This window comes from Coregonus lavaretus, assembly GCF_964263955.1.
Source record: "Coregonus lavaretus genome assembly, chromosome: 33".
Taxonomy (NCBI): Eukaryota; Metazoa; Chordata; class Actinopteri; order Salmoniformes; family Salmonidae; genus Coregonus; species Coregonus lavaretus.
In genome coordinates, this window is record NC_140020.1 from 2,965,084 (window position 1) to 2,989,936 (window position 24,853).

Sequence of the window (24,853 nt, forward strand, 5' to 3'; positions counted from 1 at the left end):
GCCAATACCCCCTTCTTATTCTAATAGAAAAAATAACCATCAAATGTTACAACCATCTAAAAACAAGCGACCCCAAAACATTTAATCACACAGCCCTACAATGCCAAGAGATTAAACAAGAGAACAGTCCCTCAGCCAGCTAGTTCTGAAGCTCAGTTTACTAACCCAAACCAACCCCATAGAGCCTCAGGACAGCACTCACAAAATCACAAAGCAAAAAGAAAAAGATATCACCTATTGAAAAGACAACACAAAAAATCTAAGTAAACTTCAGTGCTATTTGGCTCTGAACAGACAGTACATTGTGGCAGACTATCTGACCACCGTGACTGATAGAAAACTGAGGAAAACACTGACTAGATACAGACTCAGTGAGCACAGTCTGGCTATAGAGACCGGTCGTCACAGGCAAACCTGGCTGCCCAGAGAGGACAGGCTGTGCTCACTCTGCCCCCGGGGAGAGGTAGAGACAGAGCTGCATTTCCTATTACACTGTGACAAATACTCAGACCAAAGAGAATATTTATTTCCCCAAATTATCATTCATTACAAAAAAAATTTAAACTATAAAAGTTTAAGAAAAAATCTAATATTTATTGGGTGAAAAGCCTAAATGTTTTTGCAGCCAAATATTTGTCCTCCTTCTACAACCTGAGGACAGCCAGTGAAAAGTGCAATGTAATGTCAATAATATTTCCATTTTGTTTTGGATTTCATACCATGTCATGTGTCTTCTCAGTCATGTTGAGACTGGTCGACTACTATTGATTTAATGGATTATTATTCTCATTAATATTGTTGTTAGTAGTTCCTGTTAATGGTAATACCATTTCCACTACTACTATTATTATTGCTGTTGGTCCCACCATTTTTTGTTATATGTATACCTTGACAATGTAAGTAATTTAACTTGCCATGTCAATAGAGTCTACTGAATTTAATTGAAACTGAGAGAGAGAGAGAGAGAGAGAGAGAGAGAGAGAGAGAGAGAGAGAGACCCTAAGCAGGCCAGAGACAGAGAGGGCCAGAGAGAGAGAGAGACCCTAAGCAGGCCAGAGACAGAGTGAAAGAGAGAGAGAGAGAGAGAGAGAGAGAGAGAGAGAGAGAGAGAGAGAGAGAGAGAGAGAGAGAGAGAGAGAGAGAGAAAGACAGCTCCTCGAGACCCAAAGACAACCATAATAATCAGTGAACTCATCCACAATCAATTTGCCTGAGTCCTTCTAAAAGCAATTAAGATAGTCTTCTCTTCTTCCTTCAGGGCCGTGATACTCAGTGACATAATTCCCATCAATCTGATGGTGGGACACTGAAGAGGCATCCACCGTGTGTGTGTGTGTGTGTGTGTGTGTGTGTGTGTGTGTGTGTGTGTGTGTGTGTGTGTTACATCTGTTACAGTAAGCATCCCAATCATGACTTCATCTCAGAATGAGAAGAGGATTTAAACACAGCAACAGTGAGGTAATCACAACAATGATAATAGCTTAGCCCGACATATGGTTCTGGCTGTCTCCCGGAGAAAAGGCCACTCAGCCAGACTCACATGGCAGGTTAATCCACTGCTGTGCGGGCCTTGACTGAATCCGTCTGAAGGAGGGAGGGGCACTCAGGCCTTGGCAGCATCACTGTCCAATGTCTCTGTGTTATGATGGAGGTCTGTCTGTCTGAACGGTATGTCTGTCTGAACGGTCTGTCTGTCTGAACGGTCTGTCTGTCTGTTTGAACGGTCTGTCTGTCTGAACGGTCTGTCTGTCTGAACAGTCTGTCTGTCTGAACGGTCTGTCTGTCTGAACGGTCTGTCTGTCTGAATGAACGGTATGTCTGTCTGAATGAACGGTATGTCTGTCTGAATGAACGGTCTGTCTGTCTGAATGGTCTGTCTGTCTGAACGGTCTGTATGTCTGAACGGTCGGTCTGTCTGTCTGAACAGTCTGTCTGTCTGAACGGTCTGTCTGTCTGAACGGTCTGTATGTCTGAACGGTCTGTCTGTCTGAACGGTCTGTCTGTCTTTCTGTCTGAACGGTCGGTCTGTCTGTCTGAACGGTCTGTCTGTCTGAACGGTCTGTATGTCTGAACGGTCTGTCTGTCTGAATGGTCTGTCTGAATGAACGGTCTGTCTGTCTGAACGGTATGTCTGTCTGAACGGTCTGTCTGTCTGAACGGTCGGTATGTCTGTCTGAACGGTCGGTATGTCTGTCTGAACTGTCGGTCTGTCTGTCTGAACGGTCGGTATGTCTGAACGGTCTGTCTGTCTGAACGGTCTGTCTGTCTGTCTTGTCTGAACGGTCTGTCTGTCTGAACGGTCTGTATGTCTGAAGGGTCGGTATGTCTGTCTGAACGGTCGGTCTGTCTGTCTGAACGGTCGGTCTGTCTGAACGGTCTGTCTGTCTGAACGGTCTGTCTGTCTGTACAGTCGGTCTGTCTGTCTGAACGGTCGGTCTGTCTGAACGGTCTGTCTGTCTGAACGGTCTGTCTGTCTGTCTTGTCTGAACGGTCTGTGTGTCTGAACGGTCTGTCTGTCTGAACGGTCTGTCTGAACGGTCTGTCTGAACGGTCAGTCTGTCTGAACGGTCGGTCTGTCTGAAAGCCATATAGGGATGGCTCTGCTTTGTTAGTCCCTACTGGTGGTGGAACGTCTAATTCAAATCAAATCAAAGTACACAGTTTACAGAAGGTATTCGGTGCAGCGAAATGCTTACTTGCAAGCTCCCTCAACAATGCAGTACAAATATCAATATCAATAATAATGATTTCCACCTTCTCCTATGCATTTAACATCCCAGCTGAAGCCCGGCTGGTATGGACCATTGAGATGAGATGGCCTGTGGCCAGGTGTGTACAGGTGTGTGGACCGATGTAGGCCATAACAAGTGTATGGCCAGGTGTGGATTACAGGTGGATTACAGGTGTATAAACTTACCATTGAGTCCATTAGGGATGCTCCTGTGATGGTGTGGCGGTGACAGGTCATCCATGGACCTCCTCTGGAAGGTGCTACCCAGCTTGCACTCCCTCTCCGCGGGCAGCTTGTGGCTGTGGTTGTGGCTGTGGTCGGGACTACCTGCGCTCCCGGTGCTGGAGGTACTACTCCCGTCCCCGAAGTCGCGAACTATCCCTGTCCCGCCGTTCAGGTTGGTGAGGCTGGACTGGGAGTCTATGGAGCTCCGGGAACCGGCTCCGTTCCTCTCCTCATCCAGCATGAGGACGATCTCCTTCAGGTCCGTGTTCTCGCGCACCACCGTCTCCTGGTTGGCCTCGAGCTCTTTGAGCTTCAGCTGGTAGGTACCCACCTCCTTCCACATGGCGCTCGCGGAGTACCGGCCAAACCGCTGCCACTCCCGGGACAGCTTCTTGCCCTTCTGCCGGTCGTCGTCCAGGAAGCAGCAGAGCTCGCGGAGCTCGTTGTTGTCGTCCTGGAGCTTCTGGTTGATCTCCTTCAGGTTGCGGATCTCATGCAGGTGCACCTGCAGCCTCCGGTTAACGTCTTTCATCATGTTGCCGTGCTCGATCATCAGGTTCAACTTCTCGCTGTCCACCCTCCTTAGCCTGTTGACCAGCTGCTCCTTGCCCCATTGCAGCAGCTCTTCGTCCGATAGCTGATTCAGGTCTGGCTCCTTGGGTCCCTCGGACGGGTTTTTAGCCATGTCTCCCGCGGGTCTGTGCTCTCTCCTCGGTCCAATAACGGGACGGCAATAAGCTGGATGTTTAGGCTAAACTAGCCGAGTCTCAATTGCGAAATTGTATTGAAATGTGAATACATGATACGGAAATGATGCTAACCGTGGCACTTCGGATCGAAAAGTTCAATTAAACAAATTAAAATGGCAATGCAATGTTGGCTATGGCAACCATGCAGAAGACTCTGCACGCACAAGTCTTTCAAAAAAGCTCACTCGAATCTTTGCAATGATTCTTGGTATTTTTTTCATTCGTTCATAAATTTGGTCTGTATTGTGTAAAAACAAAATAAGCGAATGTTTACTGATCAAAACTCAATCACTCATCCCTCGCGCTGAGAACTGTCAGTAGAACCCTGAGCATTCCACTGCATGTGCAAATCGTGCTCTGCAGGTTCCACCGTGGAAGAAAAGAACGAAAATATCCACGAAAATAAATATATATTCAGCTACAAATCCAACAGAAATGTGCGCTTGGAAGGAAAAACAAACAATGAATAGCCCTATATTTACTATACCAGCATGTTGCCTTTCCGAGACAACCGAAACGAAAGCCTTTTACAACAGACGCTGTGCTCGAGCTCCTGCACGGTCCTCCCCGGCTTCCACAGACTGTAGTGTAGCGCAGACTCCGGTTTGAAATGGTTCAATAGGATCTCGGTCAAGACGGCCAATCAAGACGCAGGCAGGTAGCGAGATGGAGAGCGTGCCAACTCCATGCAATGAATGGGCCAGTAAGGAACTTCACACGTTATGAGAGGTGAAAACACATGAATTATCAATAGAATTAATACAAATGGGTCTGTTTTGAAAATAGCAATCGGCAATTGAAATGGTCAGTTCCACTTGATTTGAGACAGGAATTGAAATTCAACAGAATAATTATAAAAATAGACCACTAGCTATTTTTATTTTTTCTAAAACAAACAACATTGTCAATGGTTCATTCTGAAAACTCCAGCATGATTACTTCTATCATTTCTATATGATCTGCTATAACTAGGCCTATAAACAGCATCATAATAAAGCACTGTCTTGCTTTTAGTCAACTGAATGCCATAGCCCTCTTAATTGCTATCCGCAAATGATGATAGCTTTAGTCTACACGTCCTTGCACTGGCATGTTGACCCAATTCAAACAATGGATACACCGTTTCCAAACTTTGGACTAATTAATGAAACATCAAAGTTGCGGCAACAGAGGACAGAAATATCACACTAGATTGACTTTTCACAATGTAACCCATCATAAAAATCTAAGTTGCGTTCTTCCACTTGCAATTCAGTCAACAGGTGTCTAAAATGACCCATCTAGACGTCACATGAGTGTGAACAAGAAAGGTGCAAAACATGAGAATGAATGTTCTTGGTTTGTCTGCAGGTTCACAGCGACACCTCGTGGACAAAAGTATTCTAATCTTCTGGTGATGTTTGGTAAATTATTTTATTAAAATATATTAAATGCTCTCCAACAGAGGCACTGTGGTAATGTTGGTTAGGAAATTCATCAAACAAGTTAATATATACTTTATAAAGCTCTTTATATAATGTGATAAATGGTATACTGCATAGTAACATCATGATAAGAGTGTATTAAACAACAAGGAGTCGGTACAAATACAAACACTCCTATGTCAGGTCTGTCCTAGTTACTCTTCATCAAATAGAACCCTTATATTTAAGATATTATTTCAAAATTGATTTTAAAAAAATAAACAACTGTTCAAAATCTATTTTAAGAGAACTGAAAGTGAATTCTTATTGTTTTGGTGAGTTTTGGATTACTGTCATTGTTTTGTTTTGGTGTTTGATTGTTTTCTGTTTCCTTGTTTCATTTTGAAAATACAAATGTATGAACACAGGTACAATTTGTTTATGATGTTGACCTGAAACAAGAAAAAAAAAAAAAAAGATCTCTAAAAATCAATTTTCATTAGAAATAGCTAGATATTTTATAAGGCAGAGGCCATTTGCCCCACTAGGAACTATAAGGAATAAGACAAGTAAGTTATAGAGAAGTGCTAGTCATGTTCAGGTCCCAGTCAGGTCAGGCTGCAGGTGTCTGTCCTCGGTGTTTGATGTTACACACCACTCCACTCTTTGGTCTCAAAGACCCAGTGTCCAGGATGTCAAAGGACTGGCCAGGCAGCAGGCTGAAGTCAAACCTCTGGAGCAGCTTGGCCATCACTACCTTCGCCTCCATCTGTGAACAACAGATCTCTTTAAAAGGATGACAAATCTGATGTTCTCAACTATTAAAAATGATATATTGGCGGCAGTAGTCCAGGAGTAATCTAACTAGGATGGATGATAGGACCAGCACAGAGCACTCCCAAATCAAGTTGTTTCAATGTATTTTCTATGGACAGTCTGCTCACCTGTGCGAAGCTCTGTCCCAGACATGAGCGTGGTCCCAGGGCGAAGGGGTAGTAGCAGTAATAGGGCCTTCAGGACAGAAACAAACACAACATGTCTGTTATTTACGCATCTGTTGCTCATTAAGAAAAACGAGATTTCAGTTACTGATGTTTGTCCCCCATGAGACACCATATGAACAAAGCCAGTATCCTCAGAATAGTCAGAATGAATCTAAGATAACTCAAGAAATCTGTAATTAATTGGGACATTTTTGTCGACAAGGTTGTATTCGCGCAATTTTACATCTAGCCAAGGTGTTTGGCGCAGTATTTCTCAAGGAAAATATGTGCAACCTGTTGTCTTATGTAAACAAAGTCCGATCCGCTGCGCTGCTGGGCAGGTCTGTCTCACTGTGTGTTCTGCCGTACCATTGGATAGAGCGCAATCACCACAGCTGTTTATCCCGTGTTAGTGGGCAAGTGGGCATTGTCGAAATCAAAACCCAACATTCATGTAAGTAATAACGCACTCTTGTACAAAAATCTAACAAAACTCTGTTTTGGAAGATACTGACTTTATTACCAAAATTACCCTACTTGCACTTTTTAGTAAATTTTGGCACTGGAAGAAATGTTTCTGACTAATATCGACGTCACATATGCCATTTTCAACAAGAGAAGTTGATTCTCGAGTTCAGTTCTGCTTTAATCAATTAAAATGTTGTAATGAAACAATAAAACAATAAAAACGTATCAGGTGACTTACTTGGCAGCGTCTGGATGGAACCTCTCTGGGTCAAACTTCAGCGGGTCCTCAAAGAACTTATCCAACCTTCCACAGACATAGGAATTGAACTGTAAACAGACAAGATAGGGGCAAACATAAGTTGTAAGACAGTTTAGTAAATAAAATGAGGGCACCCACACCCAAAATAGTTCATGAGGTGTTCACTACACTGTTAAAATGAAGTGCTTTGTAACACCAAAACTAGTGGCAACTGGCTGCCACCAACTTGAAGGAGACGAAACCTTAACTTTGCCGGAGTACACCGCTAAATCAAATATTGTGCAACACCTTGTCAAGGACTGGGAGCATTAACAGTAAAGGTTGAAAACACTATTCTGGTGTTTCGAGTCCTGTCTATTGCAGAATTAGATCCCTTTGTCTGGTGTCTTTATATTTAACATTGTGTGATGTATTTCATCATTTGCCATTATACTGTATACCATTTTGGCAGGCATTGTCAAGCACAGCTTTCAAACCACCAGCACTAACTGGAGGTTGAACTGCAAGAAATGAGGACTCTGCACTGGCCTCTTCAACTGAAAATCCTGAATGTGGGAATGGGTGCTGTCCTCATTGAATGTCAAATTGCCTCATGGTTTTGATATCCGTTCATCATGATACATTACACCACATGGTACAACAAGCTTAATACCAATATAGAAATATAGTTTTCTTTCTTCAAACATGCATACAACATTGTGTGAAAGAATCATATTCTAAAAACGTTGAATTACCCACAATCCTTTAAAAACAGAGTCACGCGTCAAGATAGGAAATGCAAGGAGATTAAAACCAAAGACTTCCAATGGGTTCAATCACTATTGTCTCTCTCTTGGTTATCCTCATGAAAGATACTTACATTTTGAGCAACATATTAAAAGTTATATTTACATTATTTTGCTAAAATGAAAATAACAAATCATTGAAATGACTTGCATGAAAATTAAAAAAAAAATGTTGGGGTTATTTTGACACATTATTGACACAGTTATGAAATGACAGAGTGGATACAGATACAGTTGATGTCGGAAGTTTACATACACTTAGGTTGGAGCCATTAAAACTAGTTTTTCAACCACTCCACACATTTCTTGTTAACAAATTATCGTTTTGGCAAGTCGGTTAGGACATCTACTTTGTGCATGACACAAGTAATTTTTCCAACAATTGTTTACAGACAGATTATTTCACTTATAATTCACTATCACAATTCCAGTGGGTCAGAAGTTTACATACACTAAGTTGACTTTGCCTTTAAATAGCTTGGAAAATTCCAGAAAATGATGTCATGGATTTAGAAGCTTCTGATAGGCCAATTGACATCATTTGAGTCAATTAGAGGTGTACCTGTGGATGTATTTCAAGGCCTACCTTCAAACTCAGTGCCTCTTTGCTTGACATCATGGGAAAATCAAAAGAAACAGCCAAGACCTCAGAAAAAAAATTGTAGACCTCCACAAGTCTGGTTCATCCTTGGGAGCAATTTCCAAATGCCTAAAGGTACAACGTTCATCTGTACAAACAATAGCATGCAAGTATAAACACCATGGGACCACGCAGCCATCATACCGCTCAGGAAGGAGACGCGTTCTGTCTCCTAGAGATGAACGTACTTTGGTGCGGAAAGTGCAAATCAATCCCAGAACAACAGCAAAGGAACTTGCTGGAGGAAACAGGTACAAAAGTATCTATATCCACAGTAAAATGAGTCCTATATCAACATAACCTGAAAGGCCGCTCAGCAAGGAAGAAGCCACTGCTCCAAAACCGCCATAAAAAAGCCAGACTACGGTTTGCAACTGCACATGGGGACAAAGATCATACTTTTTGGAGAAATGTCCTCTGGTCTGATGAAAGAAAAATAGAACTGTTTGGCCATAATGACCATCGTTATGTTTGGAGGAAAAAGGGGGACGCTTGCAAGCCGAAGAACACCATCCCAGCCGTGAAGCACGGGGGTGGCAGCATCTTGCTGTGGGGGTGCTTTGCTGCAGGAGGGACTGGTGCACTTCACAAAATAGATGGCATCATGAGGAAGGAAAATAATGTGGATATATTGAAGCAACATCTCAAGACATCAGTCAGGAAGTTAAAGCTTGGTCTCAAATGGGTCTTCCAAATGGACAATGACCCCAAGTATACTTCCAAAGTTGTGGCAAAATGGCTTAAGGACAACAAAGTCAAGATATTGGAGTGGCCATCACAAAGCCCTGACCTCAATCCTATAGAAAATGTGTGGGCAGAACTGAAAAAGCGTGTGCGAGCAAGGAGGCCTACAAACCTGACTCAGTTACACCAGCTCTGTCAGGAGGAATGGGCCAAAATTTACCCAACTTATTGTGGGAAGCTTGAGAAAGCTACCCGAAACGTTTGACCCAAGTTAAACAATTTAAAGGCATTGCTACCAAATACTAATTGAGTGTATGTAAACTTCAGACCCACTGGGAATGTGATTAAAGAAATAAAAGCTGAAATAAATCATTCTCTCTACTATTATTCTGACATTTCATATTCTTAAAATAATGTGGTGATTCTAACTGACCTAAGACAGGGAATTTTTGCTAGGATTAAATGTCAGGAATTTTGAAAAACTGAGTTTAAATGTATTTGGCTAAGGTGTATGTAAACTTCCGACTTCAACTGTACGGAGCAGGGAATTTAACCCCGGTCTTCGGTGGGCAAGGGGTGACCTGTCTAAGCCTGGTGTGTTACTGCTAGACCAGGGGCTCTGCACGACTTACATTCATTTTTATGAAGTATATGTTTTTTGATTTTTTGTACATTTCAATTCAGCCCAGAATTATTTCTTACAGTGTGGCTGCGTGGTTGAGTTGGTAAAATCTCAACAAAATGTATCTTCTTACTGCCCTCCCGTTTCCAACCTGTCTAAATAAAGTATTCAAAGAATAAAGGTGGAATTCCACCAAAAATATTCTCCATAGGCCCTTTTCATCAATCAATATTTAGGCTATAAACATTTGCATTTCTAAACCATTGATTGTATGAGCAACACAGTTTATGTGTTTTGATGCTGCGTTTTACATTCACTGAAACCCCAAAAAGTGTTTTCACAACACTCTCTTAAAAACATCAATATTCAGGTTGAAGAAACACTTTGGGTGTTTCAGAGTTCCTACATTTCTGTTTTAAAACACATTCTGTGTATTTGTATTTGTATTTATTATGGATCCCTATTAGCTGCAGCCAAGGCAGCAGCTACTCTTCCTGGGGTCCAGCAAAATTAAGGCAGTTAAACAATTAAAAAAACATTACAATACATTCATAACAGATTTCACAACACATTAAGTGTGTGTGTGCTCAGGCCCCTACTCTACTATCACATATCTACAACACAAAATCCATGTGTACGTGTGTGTTTAGTGCGTATGTTATCCTGTGTTTGTATTCATGTGTCTGTGCCTATGTTTGTGTTGATTCACATTCCCCGCTGTTCCATAAGGTGTATTTTTATCTGTTTTTAAATCTAATTTTACTACTTGCATCAGTTACTTGACGTGGAATAGAGGTCCATGTAGTCATGGCTCTATGTAGTACTGTGCAGCTCCCACAGTCTGTTCTGGACTTGGGGACTATTAAAACACTTACATTGGGTTTACATTCAAACACCCAGAGCTCAGCTTAGTTGCACATTGATTTTGAGGTGACTACTCACGATGCATGTGACTCCTGCTGGGACGGGGATGCCGTTGATGACGATGTCGTTGGGGATGAAGCGAGAAGTGCCTGGTGCTGTTGGGTACAACCTTAGAGTCTCCTTCAAAACCTGACGGGGGAGATTATATTAATCAAACACAACATGCTGATTAACCATGTGAAGAGTTACCTGACCTGAGACTTGAACACTTGCGTTATCTCCCTGAGGTACATCCCACTGGGCACAGACAGTTCAATGTCTAGCTTTGATTTAGATTTGATTGAGTTGTCAACGTGAATTAAAAGTGAAATCAACAAAACATTTCACCATGTCATTGGATTTAGGTTAAAAGTTGCGTGAAAAAAGACAAAATGACCTTACGTTGATGTCTTTTTGCAAATCCAATCAGTTTCCCACGTTGATTCAACGTCATCACATAGATTATTTAGTTGAAATGACATGGAAACAATGTTGACTGAACCAGTTTTTGCCCAGTGGGATGTAATGCCTAGGCTTTAGCTCAGCCAGCTAATGCAGTCTTTTACCATGCAGACGAACCGGGTTAACATCCAGTTGGTCACACAACTGCAGTTAATATAGTACAAGTATAGTTGAGATTGCGCCAACAGACATGGCAGCTCTGCTTCTAGCTCCTAAGCAACTTTGCAGTATTATCATTTTTTGTATAGTACTAGTAATTAGTAATGACAAGACAACACAAACAGACCTGGGACAGGTATGTCATTTTCCCCAGGTCGTCAAAGCTGATTTCCTGTTTCATCCCGATGACATCATCCACTTCCTGCTTCACCCTGGAGAGGTCAGAAACACTCACAAACTCAACCAACCTGTTTTTAATACAGAAACTATCAATAACCAAAATAGAAATTATGAAAACAAGTCCTACTTTGTCAATATCTCTGGCAGCCTTCCCAGTTCCATAACTGCAAAAGCTAGTTGATTGGCTGTTGTCTCTTGCCCTGTCAAGATTAAAACAACAAAAGTACTGTCACTGTAGTTTCTTTAAATATCAATTTTGTGGGAAAAACTATAATACTAAGATGGATTCATTAAAAAAATAAAGAATAGCACTTGTTTCAGGGAGACGTACCCGCAATGAAGAACGTCACAAAGTTGTCCAGCATAACCTCCTCATCATCGTTTGCTATGTTTTCTTCTGAAATGATGGATATACAGTGGGGGAAAAAAGTATTTAGTCAACCAGCAATTGTGCAAGTTCTCCCACTTAAAAAGATGAGAGAGGCCTGTAATTTTCATCATAGGTACACATCAACTATGACAGACAAAATGAGAAGAAAGAAATCAAGAAAATCACATTGTAGGATTTTTAATGAATTTATTTGCAAATTATGGTGGAAAATAAGTATTTGGTCAATAACAAAAGTTTCTCAATACTTTGTTATATACCCTTTGTTGGCAATGACACAGGTCAAACGTTTTCTGTAAGTCTTCACAAGGTTTTCACACATTGTTGCTGGTATTTTGGCCCATTCCTCCATGCAGATCTCCTCTAGAGCAGTGATGTTTTGGGGCTGTCGCTGGGCAACACGGACTTAAAACTCCCTCCAAAGATTTTCTATGGAGTTGAGATCTGGAGACTGGCTAGGCCACTCCAGGACCTTGAAATGCTTCTTACGAAGCCACTCCTTCGTTGCCCGGGCGGTGTGTTTGGGATCATTGTCATGCTGAAAGACCCAGCCACGTTTCATCTTCAATGCCCTTGCTGATGGAAGGAGGTTTTCACTCATAATCTCACGATACATGGCCCCATTCATTCTTTCCTTTACACGGATCAGTCGTCCTGGTCCCTTTGCAGAAAAACAGCCCCAAAGCATGATGTTTCCACCCCCATGCTTCACAGTAGGTATGGTGTTCTTTGAATGCAACTCAGCATTCTTTGTCCTCCAAACACGACGAGTTGAGTTTTTACCAAAAAGTTCTATTTTGGTTTCATCTGACCATATGACATTCTCCCAATCCTCTTCTGGATCATCCAAATGCATTCTAGCAAACTTCAGACGGGCCTGGACATGTAATGGCTTAAGCAGGGGGACACGTCTGGCACTGCAGGATTTGAGTCCCTGGCGGCGTAGTGTGTTACTGATGGTAGGCTTTGTTACTTTGGTCCCAGCTCTCTGCAGGTCATTCACTAGGTCCCCCCGTGTGGTTCCGGGATTTTTGCTAACCGTTCTTGTGATCATTTTGACCCCACGGGGTGAGATCTTGCGTGGAGCCCCAGATCGAGGGAGATTATCAGTGGTCTTGTATGTCTTCCATTTCCTAATAATTGCTCCCACAGTTGATTTCTTCAAACCAAGCTGCTTACCTATTGCAGATTCAGTCTTCCCAGCCTGGTGCAGGTCTACAATTGTGTTTCTGGTGTCCTTTGACAGCTCTTTGGTCTTGGCCATAGCGGACTTTGGAGTGTGACTGTTTGAGGTTGTGGACAGGTGTCTTTTATACTGATAACAAGTTCAAACAGGTGCCATTAATACAGGTAACGAGTGGAGGCCAGAGGAGCCTCTTAAAGAAGAAGTTACAGGTCTGTGAGAGCCTAAAATCTTGCTTGTTTGTAGGTGACCAAATACTTATTTTCCACCATAATTTGCAAATAAATTCATAAAAAATCCTACAATGTGATTTTCTGGATTTCTTTTTCTCATTTTGTCTGTCATAGTTGATGTGTACCTATGATGAAAGTTACAGGCCTCTCTCATCTTTTTAAGTGGGAGAACTTGCACAATTGGTGGCTGACTAAATACTTTTTTCCCCACTGTATATACAGTGGGGAGAACAAGTATTTGATACACTGCCAATTTTGCAGGTTTTCCTACTTACAAAGCATGTAGAGGTCTGTAATTTTTATCATAGGTACACTTCAACTGTGAGAGATGGAATCTAAAACAAAAATCCAGAAAATCACATTGTATGATTTTTAAGTAATTAATTTGCATTTTATTGCATGACATAAGTATTTGATCACCTACCAACCAGTAAGAATTCCGGCTCTCACAGACCTGTTAGTTTTTCTTTATGAAGCCCTCCTGTTCTCCACTCATTACCTGTATTAACTGCACCTGTTTGAACTCGTTACCTGTATAAACGACACCTGTCCACACACTCAATCAAACAGACTCCAACCTCTCCACAATGGCCAAGACCAGAGAGCTGTGTAGGGACATCAGGGATAAAATTGTAGACCTGCACAAGGCTGGGATGGGCTACAGGACAATAGGCAAGCAGCTTGGTGAGAAGGCAACAACTGTTGGCGCAATTATTAGAAAATGGAAGAAGTTCAAGATGACGGTCAATCACCCTCGTTCTGGGGCTCCATGCAAGATCTCACCTGGTGGGGCATCAATGATCATGAGGAAGGTGAGGGATCAGCCCAGAACTACACGGCAGGACCTGGTCAATGACCTGAAAAGAGCTGGGACCACAGTCTAAAAGAAAACCATTAGTAACACACTACGCCGTCATGGATTAAAATCCTGCAGCGCACGCAAGGTCCCCCTGCTTAAGTCAGCGCATGTCCAGGCCAGTCTGAAGTTTGCCAATGATCCTCTGGATGATCCAGAGGAGGAATGGGAGAAGGTAATGTGGTCTGATGAGACAAAAATATAGCTTTTTGGTCTAAACTCCACTCGCCGTGTTTGGAGGAAGAAGAAGGATGAGTACAACCCCAAGAACACCATCCCAACCGTGAAGCATGGAGGTGGAAACATCATTCTTTGGGGATGCTTTTCTGCAAAGGGGACAGGACGACTGCACCGTATTGAGGGGAGGATGGATGGGGCCATGTATCGCGAGATCTTGGCCAACAACCTCCTTCCCTCAGTAAGAGCATTGAAGATGGGTCGTGGCTGAGTCTTCCAGCATGACAATGACCCGAAACACACAGCCAGGGTAACTAAGGAGTGGCTCCGTAAGAAGCATCTCAAGGTCCTGGAGTGGCCTAGCCAGTCTCCAGACCTGAACCCAATAGAAAATATTTGCAGGGAGCTGAAAGTCCGTATTGCCCAGCGACAGCCCCGAAACCTGAAGGATCTGGAGAAGGTCTGTATGGAGGAGTGGGCCAAAATCCCTGCTGCAGTGTGTGCAAACCTGGTCAAGACCTACAGGAAACGTATGATCTCTGTAATTGCAAACAAAGGTTTCTGTACCAAATATTAAGTTCTGCTTTTCTGATGTATCAAATACTTATGTCATGCAATAAAATGCAAATTAATTACTTAAAAATCATAAAATATGATTTTCTGGATTTTTGTTTTAGATTCCGTCTCTCACAGTTGAAGTGTACCTATGATAAAAATTACAGACCTCTACATGCTTTGTAAGTAGGAAAACCTGCAACATCGGCAGTGTATCAAATACTTGTTCTCCCCACTGTTTATCAGTTTACAGCATTGAGACAATAGTGCTACTCAAATAAAATAAAATTGTATTTGTCACATACACGTGTTTAGCAGATGTTATAGCGGGTGTAGCGAAATGCTTGTGCTTCTAGCCCCGACAGTGCAGTAATATCTAACAATTTCACAACATATACCCAATACACACAAAACTAGTAAGGAATGGAATTTAAGAATATATACATATATGGACAAGCAATGACAGAGCGGCATGGACTAAGATACAGTAGAATATTATAGAATAGAATGCAGTATATACATATGAGATGAGTAGCGCAAGATATGTAAACATTATTAAAGTGACTAGTGTTCCAATTCTTAAAGTGGCCAGTGATTTCAATAGGCAGCAGCAGCCTCTAATGTGCTAGTGATGGCTATTTAACAGTGTGATGGCCTTGAGTTAGAAGCCGTTTTTCATTCTCTCGGTCCCAGCTTTGATGCACCTGTACTGACCTCGCCTTCTGGATGATAGCGGGGTGAACAGGCAGTGGCTCGGGTGGTTGATGTCCTTGATGATCTTTTTGTCTTTCCTGTGACATCGGGTGCTGTAGTTGTCTTGGAGGGCGGGTAGTTTGCCCCCGGTAATGCGTTCGGCAGACCGCACCACCCTCTGGTGAGCCCTGCGGTTGCGGGCGGTGCAGTTGCTGTACCAGGCGGTGATACAGCCCGACAGGATGCTCTCAATTGTGCATCTATAAAAGTTTGTGATGGTTTTAGGTGCCAAGCTGAATTTCTTCAGCCTCCTGAGGTTGAAGAGGCTCTGTTGGGCCTTCTTCACCACACTGTCTGCGTGGGTGGACCATTTCAGTATGTCGGTGATGTGTACGCCAAGGAACTTGAAGCTTTCCACCTTCTCCACTGCGGTCCTGTCGATGTGGACAGGGGGGTGCACCCTCTGCTGTTTCCTGAAGTCCACGATCATCTCCTTTGTTTTGTTGACGTTGAGTGAGAGGTTATTTTCCTGCCACCACACTCCCTGAGCCCTCACCTCCTCCCTGTAGGCGGTCTCGTCATTGTTGGTAATCAAGCCTACTACTGTTGTGTTGTCTGCAAACTTGATGATTGAGTTGGAGGCGTGCTTGGCCACGCAGTCATTGGTGAACAGGGAGTACAGGAGGGGGCTGAGCACGCACACTTGTGGGGCCCCAGTGTTGAGGATCAGCGAAGTGGAGATGTTGTTTCCTACCTTCACCACCTGGGGGCGGTCCATCAGGAAGTCCAGGACCCAGTTGCACAGGGCGGGGTTCAGACCCAGGGCCTCGAGCTTAATGATAAGCTTGGAGGGTACTATGGTGTTGAATGCTAAGCTATAGTCAATGAACAGCAATCTTACATAGGTATTCCTCTTGTCCAGATGGGATAGGGCAGTGTGCAGGCGATTGCATCGTCTGTGGACCTATTGGGGCGGTAAGCAAATTGAAGTGGGTCTAGGGTGACAGGTAAGGTAGAGGTGATATGATCCTTGACTAGTCTCTCAAAGCACTTCATGATGACAGAGGTGAATGCTACAGGGCGATAGTCATTTAGTTCAGTTACCTTTGCTTTCTTGGGTATGGGAACAATGGTGGCCATCTTGAAGCATTACATTTTACATTTTAATCATTTAGCAGACGGTCTTATCCAGAGCGACTTACAGGAGCAATTAGGGTTAAGTGCCTTGCTTAAGGGCACATCGACAGATTTTTCACCTAGGCGGCTCGGGGATTAGAACCAGCAACCTTTCGGTTACTGGCACAACACTCTTACCCACTACGCTACCTGCCCCCCTAGCACGTGGGAACAGCAGACTGGGAAAGGGAGAGATTGAATATGTCCATAAACACACCAGCCAGCTGGTCTGCGCATGCTCTGAGGACGCGGCTTGCAATGCAGTCTGGGCCGGCAGCCTTGAGGGGGTTAACATGCTTAAATGTCTTAATCACGTCGGCCACAGAGAAGGAGAGGCCACAGTCCTTGGTAGTGGGCCTCGTCAGAGGCACTGTGTTATCCTCAAAGCGGGCGAAGAAGGTGTTTAGCTTGTCTGGAAGCGATGTGGCTGGTTTTCCTTTTGTAGTCCGTGATTGTCTGTAGACCCTGCCACATATGTCTCGTGTCTGAGCCGTTGAATTGCGACTCCACTTTGTCTCTATACTGATGTTTTGCCAGTTTAATTGCCTTGCGGAGTGAGTAGCTACACTGGTTGTATTCTGCCATATTCCCAGTCACCTTGCCATGGTTGATCAAAAAAAGTATTTTATTTTGCCTCTTGGGCCCCCTTAGGGGCTTAGGCCCAACCCCTGACTCGCAGCTTATTTATTTATATTTTTTATTAAGCAGTTACCCAATCAAGGCAGGGCCCCCCAGTTACCCATGTGTACCCCCTACCTTCTCTCCTCCCCCATCTCCTCCTCTCATTGAGAGCGGACTCCTGAAAACCTCCTGTGGTTGGCCGATTCAGTAAAACCAAAAAAATTATATACTATATTCACTGAACAAAAATATAAATGCAACATGTAAAGTGTTGGTCCCATGTTTCATGAGGTGAAATAAAATATCCCAGACATTTTCCATACGCACAAAAAGCTTATTTCTCTCAAATGTTCATTGCATGATCATTACACAGGTGCACCTTGTGCTGGGGACAAAAAACGCCGCTCTAAAATGTGCAGTTTTGTCACAAAACACAATGCCACAGATGTCTCAAGTTTTGAGGGAGCGTGCAATTGGCATGCTGACTGCAGGGATGTTCACCAGAGTTGTTGCCAGCTGCTACCATAAGCCGCCTCCAACGTTGTTTCAGAGAATTTGGCAGTACGTTCAACTGGCCTCACAACCGGAGACCACGTGTATGGCGTCGTATGGGCGAGCTGTTTGCTGATGTCAACACTTTGAACAGAGTGTTGTTGTGAACAGAGTGCCCCCAAGGTGGTGGTGGGGTTATGGTATGGGCAGACATAAGCTATGGACAACAAACACAATTGCATTTTATCGATGGCAATTTGAATGCACAGAAATACCGTGATGAGATCCTGAGGCCCACTGTGAGGCCCATTTTATTTTTAAGGTATCTGTGACCAACTGATGCATATCTGTATTCCCAGTCATGTGAAATCCATAGATTAGTGCCTAATGAATTCATTTCAATTGACTGATTTCCTCATATGAACTGTAACTCAGCAAAAATCTTAGGAATTGTTGCGTTTGAATTTTTGTTCAGTATATATAATATATACGGTATATATTTCCATTTATTTGTTGAAAATATCATAATTTTTTATTTATTTTTGCTGCCTCTTGGGCGGCCCACCATGGGCCTGGGCCCAGGGGCTTAAGCCCCGGTAAACCCCTGCATTAATCCAGCCCTGCTGCTACTGAACCTCATCAATATCATGACTGTTTTAGCAAGCACTTGTCTCACCACAGGTTTTACTTGTTTTACCACCGGTAAAAGGTCTCCAATGTTAGCCTGGTCCCAGATCTGTTTGTGCCGTCTTGTCATGAACAGTGGCAGGAGTTGGCAAGACAGAACAAACAGATCTGGGATCAGGCTACTACAACATGCCTTTGCCAGCCGTCTTGAGGATCTGTGTGAGGATGTCTTTTGGAACGTCCTCGCCATTTTGGACGGCCATTTTCCTCTCGTTGATCCACTGCCTGCCTGTCGAACGCAGCAGATGAACAGACTCTTTCACCTCGTTGATGAACTTCTTGTTCTTTGGGTAGAGCTACAGATGTAGGATCTTAATTTGATTACTCCTTTTCGTTGATGAGAATTCAATAAGCCATCGTTCTTGAGAAGCATCACTAACATACTTTATGTAACTATTTACCTGGAAGGTGGAGTCTCTGAGATAGTGGACCATTCCCTTCAGACACATCTCTATGGCGTTGGGGAATGGAGTGTCACTCTCCTTCAACAGATCCAGCTCCACTCCAAACGCCACCTACAGATGATATAAAAACAGAGGATTGACAACTTCTTACAACATGATAAGGTAAAACTCCTGGTTCTAGTTATGCTAATTATAGCTAGCACATTGGCTTGCATAGACTAAATTGTATATAGCTTAGGTAATGAGTGTGTTATCAGTTGTCATAAGCAAAATACAGCCTGTTATGACTATTTTATTGTCATATATAGAAACAAATGTAGCTTTATAACAGAAATAATAAAGTGTAAGGGCAGTGTGGTGATCTGAGGGGAACAGGAAGTGACTGTTACCTTAGTGATGACATCCAATGTCACACGGTTGAACATGTGGTGCATGTTGGCAGCTGTGTTGGTGTCAGCCATGTCCGACAGTTTATCCATCAGGTTCTCTGCCCTCTCGTTGAACGCACCCATCTGACCCCGCAGGTACCTAGCAATACACAGCAATGATGGATGGATGGATGAACAGATGGATGGCTGGATGGATTGCTCAATGGAGTGATCAACTGATTATTACATCATGTGAAATGGATAAGTGACTTACAGACTGCTGAAGGCAGGGTCCATTATTCTTCGCTGTTTGTACCACACATCATGATTCTGTGCTGTGACCAGGCCACTTCCCAAAAACCTATGGAGAAGAAGGACAACAGAGTATTTACCCTAACACTGAATCAACTGACCAGTGACCAAGTTGTCCCGTTTGAATGTCTATATGCTGTGTAGGCTACGCATGCAATAACCAGCATTAGGAGGGGTTGTATTGAAAGAGTTTGTACTGACCAAAACGTTGACACAATAAGTAGTAGTAGGAAGTATATTTAGATAACATTAATAAAACAATACTGAGGACTCACCTCTGTCCAAACAGGTTGAAGAGACGCTTGTAGACCAGTGAGTCTTTGGGGTACTTTGGTGACATCAGGACTTCCTGTGGAGACAAAGCAAAGTGTGAGTTTGGTTTGAAGGGGGAATTGAGGAAATTGGTTATTTTACAGCACTTTCATTTCAGAAATTAACATGCTAAAATTTAGAATTACATTATTCTCAGTTAACCAAGAACTAAAATCTTGCTTAATTTGGTCAGATGTTTACGTAGTCTGTCCATCAGAGATTATAATTATATAATTTCCCAGGTTTACCTTGGTGGTATCAGGACATGTGACACACAGCATCACAACATGCAACCCATTAATACGGTACACAGGTCCATATGTCTCAGACCTGTCAAAGATGCAATAGATCTTTATTGTCCCAGGATTCACAACACCTGATTCAATGTGTGTGCGTCTGTGTGTGACCACTGCTGCTCCAGCGTTCAACTCACCATTCCAGGAATTTGTCGTGGATAACTCGACCATTGCTCATCTCACGCAGAATGGTTGGGGAATGTCCAAATATAAAACTGGGGGAGAACAAGAGACGGTTTAATCCATAACTGAAAAATAAGGATGTTATGACATGAGAGATACTTTCACCTTGTGAAAATGAAAAAGACAGGTGAAACAGCGACCCTAGCGGCTGTTGAGGTTAACTTTCACCTAGTTCCTTATCAACAAATCTGATGCATTATGTTGTCACTCAATATAGTTGAAACTAACATTTAGCCAGGGGCGGTGTGTTCAATAGGGCGATATGGGCGACGCACTGCCAAACGGGAAAAGGAAGGGATTTTTTTTCTAATCAATTATATCACGGCAACAGTAGTTATCAGTGTTGTAATCTAGACGTCTGATCTGCCACAGTGCCACTAAATGTCCAATCAGGCTAAAGTCGTGCTTCAAATGCCCCCCCCCCCCCCTTTTGGGGCGATTTCAGTCAGGTTGAAAATCGCCCAGAAGTCTGTCATAGACTCCCATGTAAAATCTATTTTTTTCAAATATCAGAGCTTTCAATACAATCTCTATGAGATTCTGAGGGCTTGCACTTACGCGCTTTCGTCATACGTAACATATAACCATGAACGTAACTAAGAAAAGAGCGGGTAGCAGCGTCAATCAATTCACTACTTCTATCAAAATGGCTAGGCTTCAGTGCAACTCGATTGTGTCTTTGAAAGAAGTTCCTTTTTGTCGGCGAACAAATGAAGATAAATTGGCAACGAAACAATTAGGACCTCCCAGACCAAATTTAATAATTCAACAGGTTTCTACTAAAGGGGGGAAGTCCTACACCCGAGGATTTTCCAAAAATTGGTACGAACGAAAAACCTGGCTAGCAGGCTGCGATGTAGCTAATGCAGTCTTCTGCTACCCCCTGCTTACTCTTTCACCCTGAAGGCGGCACGGCAGACAGCACCGCTTGGACAGCGACTGGTGTGTAACGGACATGCACCATCTTTCAGGAAAGATTAAGAAACATGAGCTGTCAAAGACCCACATGGATAGCTGTTTGAGATTGTCTGCTTTGGGGAGAGTGAACATTCCCACTCAACTGGATGAGGGATACAGGCTAGCTGTCCGCCGCCACAACGATGAGGTTAGTGTTGATAATCACAAGTTTACTGGAGAACTGAAACTGACAAGGCTGACAAGATAGGACCCTTTTGTCCATTGTTATTGGATAGGAACAGAACTTATAACCAGCTCCTGACCTAAATAGATCTTAGCACAACATTTTACTCAACATATCATATTCCATATTCACTATAACAAATATATTTACTACGACATTAGCAAGAACCGCCACATCCTCAGCCGGCTAATCCAGTGTGTGAAGTTTTGCGGAGTGTTTGAGTTAGCTTTGCGAGGTAAAGATGAAACTGAGGGCTCCACCAACCCTGGTAAGCCAACACTTTTGAGATCAGTCAATAAATGCTTCTGGTATTGACTTATATGCTGCCCATGTCTTCATGTTGTTGCTGGACATATCTTTTTTAAAATGTGTGTAGGTCACCTAAATCATCAGAAAAATTGCCCCCCCTGAGAATTTTTTCAGGAGCCGCCACTGCATTTAGCTACAGCGTTTTAAAAGAAATATTCAAGTTACATAATACTGACTCACCTATCCCTTGGTGGTCCCGGTATGTGATCATATTTCAGATGAATATATTTTATGTAAAGACAAAAAATGAGAAACGCGATCAAAATCAAACCAAGCAGGCATATAAGCAAATAACCGATCCAACTTGCAATCAAATGAAAAAGTGCCATATTGCCGAAGACTAGATAGCTCGCGGTGACCGTGCAAACCAGTTATGTGGTCGTTTTTTTTGACGGAATTTGGTCACATATAGTCCTAGCAGTAGAGAGGAAGAGGCGAAGCGAGAGGGTTTACTCCGCCCAAAATCGGATCATTAATTATTATGGAGTGGCTGCGATTCCGGATATTCTGGAACCCGATTTGCCGTGACTATTGATACAGAGATTTCTGCGCATGAGCGGTAGCTGCTATCCACACCTGTTTACGTAGCTTCTGCTCAGTGTTCCCTGTTTCGGGCTGCGTAGGACATTTTACTGGCCAGAGGTTGAACAGGTACTTGTTCGGTACTTGCATGATAATTGAGTGGTTAAAGCGCAGATTGTTTTTTGCCCCATTGCAAAACTTTTTTCAGGAATTCTGGCTAGTGGCTACGATATGGCAGCAACCGTGAATATTAGCCTACATCACCATACAAAACGCAGATTGTTTTTGCTAGGGACTGCGTCCTGCTTGTTCAACCGCAATATCATTTACAACAGACAGAAGGTTGTATAGTCTTCAATAAAAATGTTCGTTCAAATTGCTACAGGTTTTTATTTATTTCAGCTGTTCAGAAATATGAGGCAGAGATAGGCTACATTATCATGGTTCAGAAGAGGGTGAGTAAAGAGAGAAATGTAAAGGGAGGTGGAGTGTGAGCAGTCGCTACATAGTGTGTGTAAAATTATTAATGTCTACATTCGTTTTTGACACATTTACTCTATTGCAGACATCTTAATGCATACTTTTAAATTATATTATTTTAGCTTAACATAATAAATAAATAAATATATGGGCCAGGAGAAACTGTAATCCATGGTTCAGTTTTATTTAAACAGCCTCTACAAACTTTAGCTAACCACAAGCTAACAATCAATGGAAGTGATGGGGGTGTGTGAGCATGTTTTTTTGTTTTTTTTTAATGGCCAAATCACCTTTAAATAACATCAAACCAAATATGGAGTTGATTTGAATTGATTTCAGGTGATTTGGACATTAATTCAAATCTTGGTAGTGTTACCAGTAGTTAATTACTGTTTTACCATGTAGCGATGTGGCTAATTAGTGGAACTACACAGTACGTTTTTTGCAAAAAGAGAAGAAAATATGTGTGAAATATAGAATTTCCTTTATTTTTCAGCATCAGACCTTCCTAATTCTCATTTGAAACATAGTTTTTTTGTGTTTAGTAGGCAAAATTTCACATTCTGTTAACACTTGACCCCAGAGTGAACTGTTCTTTCAGATTTCAGATTTAGATATGATAATTTTTCCTGAAGTAGCTTGGATGTAGTGAACAACTTTTTCAAAGTAGCTTTAGTTACCTCCCGAGTTGCGCAGTGGTCTAAGGCACTGCATTACAGTGCTAGCTGTGCCACTAGAGATCCTGGTTCAAATCCAGGCTCTGTCGTAGCCGGCCGCGACCGGGAGACCCATGGGGCGGCGCACAATTGGCCCAGCGTCGTCCAGGGTATGGGAGGGAATGGCCGGCAGGGATGTAGCTCAGTTGGTAGAGCATGGCGTTTGCAACGCCAGGGTTGTGGGTTTGATTCCCATGGGGGGCCAGTATGAAAAAAATAAAAAATAATGTATGCTCTGGATAAGAGCGTCTGCTAAATGACTTAAATGTAACGTTTTTCTTGAAGGGATACGTCGGGATTTTGACAATGTGGAAGTTAGAGGTAGTTTTGCGAGCCATTGCTAACTAGCATTAGCGCAATGACTGGAAGTCTATAGGTATCTATGATAGAATCCCTTTAAGGGTAGTTTTAGTGTAGCTTAACTTCTTCTAGTGTGAAGTAATTGGTCGTTTGGTAAACTATGATTTCATAGTTTCAAAAAAAAAAAAAAAAGAGTAGCTTCCTCAACACTGTCATTCAGCAGCTGAGAGATGGATGACATTGTTTCACACTTCATCTCAAGTTGCTCTTAAAGGAGTAGTTCACTATTTTACAACTTGATGTTAGATGGTTCCTCACCCTGAAAGTAGTCTATGGGCCAGGAGAAACTGTAATCCATGGTTCAGTTTTCTTCAACAGCCACTACAAACTTCAGCTAACTTTAGCCACCATAAGCTAACAATCAATGGAAGTGATGGGGTCATGTGAGCATGTTTAGTTATTTTTAAAAATTGCCAAATCACCTTTAAGTAACATTAAACCAAATATGGACTTTATTTGAATTGATTTCAGGTGATTTGACATAATTTAAAAAAAAACATGCTCAAATGCCTCCATCACTTCCATTGATTGTTAGCTTGTGGTGGCTAATGTTAGCTGAAGTTTGTAGTGGCCATGTAGCAAATTATTAGGGTGAGGCACATGGGCTACTAACAGCTTACTACACAACATACACTTAGTATTACTTTCTTACCTACAGACAGTATACATATTTCCCTGGCATATTACATAATTTATGCAGCAACATACAAGACATTTTTAGACTCACCTTGTTGTGCTGTGCTCACTTGAACAGGAAGGTGGCGCGGCGGTCCTTCGTGGGCAAATTTTGTCATCCAAATTTGTCATCAAAGTCTGGCATTCTCTGGATTTATGATGCTTTCAAGACAACTGAGAACTTGGGGGAAAAAACAAGGTCGAATCATGACGTCAGTGATCTTCAGGTCGGAGCTCTAGAAAGAGGCCAGAGTTCCCGACTTGCAATTCCGAGTTGGATGACCGTTCAAAATGTATTTTCCCAGTCGGAGCTTGTTTCTTTCCATGTTCCCAGTTGTCTTGAACTCACTGAAGTCAGATTTCCCAGTTCCAAGTTTCCAGTTGTTTTGAGCACGGCAGAAGTCATGCTGGATTGAAAGCATGGCCAATGTTGAAGTTTTATCATTTTAAGCTTGGAAAAG

At 42.6% G+C, this 24,853-nt stretch overlaps 2 protein-coding genes across 4 annotated transcripts in view; both read right to left on the bottom strand.

The window, feature by feature from the left end:
• LOC311108458 (coiled-coil domain-containing protein 85C-B-like) overlaps positions 1–4,318 on the bottom strand; it is a 95,367-nt gene extending 91,049 nt beyond the window's left edge. The window contains exon 1 of one of the 2 annotated variants that reach the window (XM_084151082.1): positions 2,918–4,318. In XM_084151082.1, the coding sequence (XP_084007208.1) occupies positions 2,918–3,641 (724 nt within the window). In that variant the 5' untranslated portion in view covers positions 3,642–4,318. The remainder of the gene's footprint in view (positions 1–2,917) is intronic. The other variant, XM_084151083.1, reaches the window with a different exon arrangement.
• A 781-nt stretch (positions 4,319–5,099) lies between these two features.
• Positions 5,100–22,096, bottom strand: LOC311108510 (cholesterol 24-hydroxylase-like). 2 transcript variants are annotated; one of them, XM_084151146.1, is made up of 15 exons: positions 21,820–22,096; positions 20,144–20,221; positions 19,959–20,040; positions 19,674–19,747; positions 19,361–19,447; positions 19,108–19,246; positions 18,716–18,829; positions 18,448–18,610; positions 11,585–11,650; positions 11,381–11,453; positions 11,201–11,285; positions 10,492–10,602; positions 6,798–6,886; positions 6,053–6,119; positions 5,100–5,877 (listed from the first exon to the last, which is right to left on the bottom strand). In XM_084151146.1, exons 1-15 carry the CDS (start codon positions 21,966–21,968, stop codon positions 5,722–5,724), a joined length of 1,533 nt encoding a protein of 510 aa, XP_084007272.1. In that variant the 5' UTR covers positions 21,969–22,096; the 3' UTR covers positions 5,100–5,721. The 2 variants fall into 2 exon arrangements, with proteins under 2 accessions (XP_084007272.1, XP_084007271.1); XM_084151145.1 differs by lacking the exon at positions 21,820–22,096 and having other exon boundaries at positions 11,585–11,647; positions 20,144–20,241.
• Positions 22,097–24,853: the final 2,757 nt, after the last annotated feature.

Coding starts and splice junctions, on each gene's coding strand:
- LOC311108510 (XM_084151146.1), bottom strand. CDS start 21,968: ATGGCACTTTTTCATTTGATTGCAAGTTGGATCGGTTATTTGCTTATA. Junction 19,748..19,958: donor CATGTCCTGATACCACCAAG/GTAAACCTGGGA, acceptor TTGTCTCCACAG/GAAGTCCTGATGTCACCAAA. Junction 19,448..19,673: donor TTCAACCTGTTTGGACAGAG/GTGAGTCCTCAG, acceptor TCTTCTCCATAG/GTTTTTGGGAAGTGGCCTGG.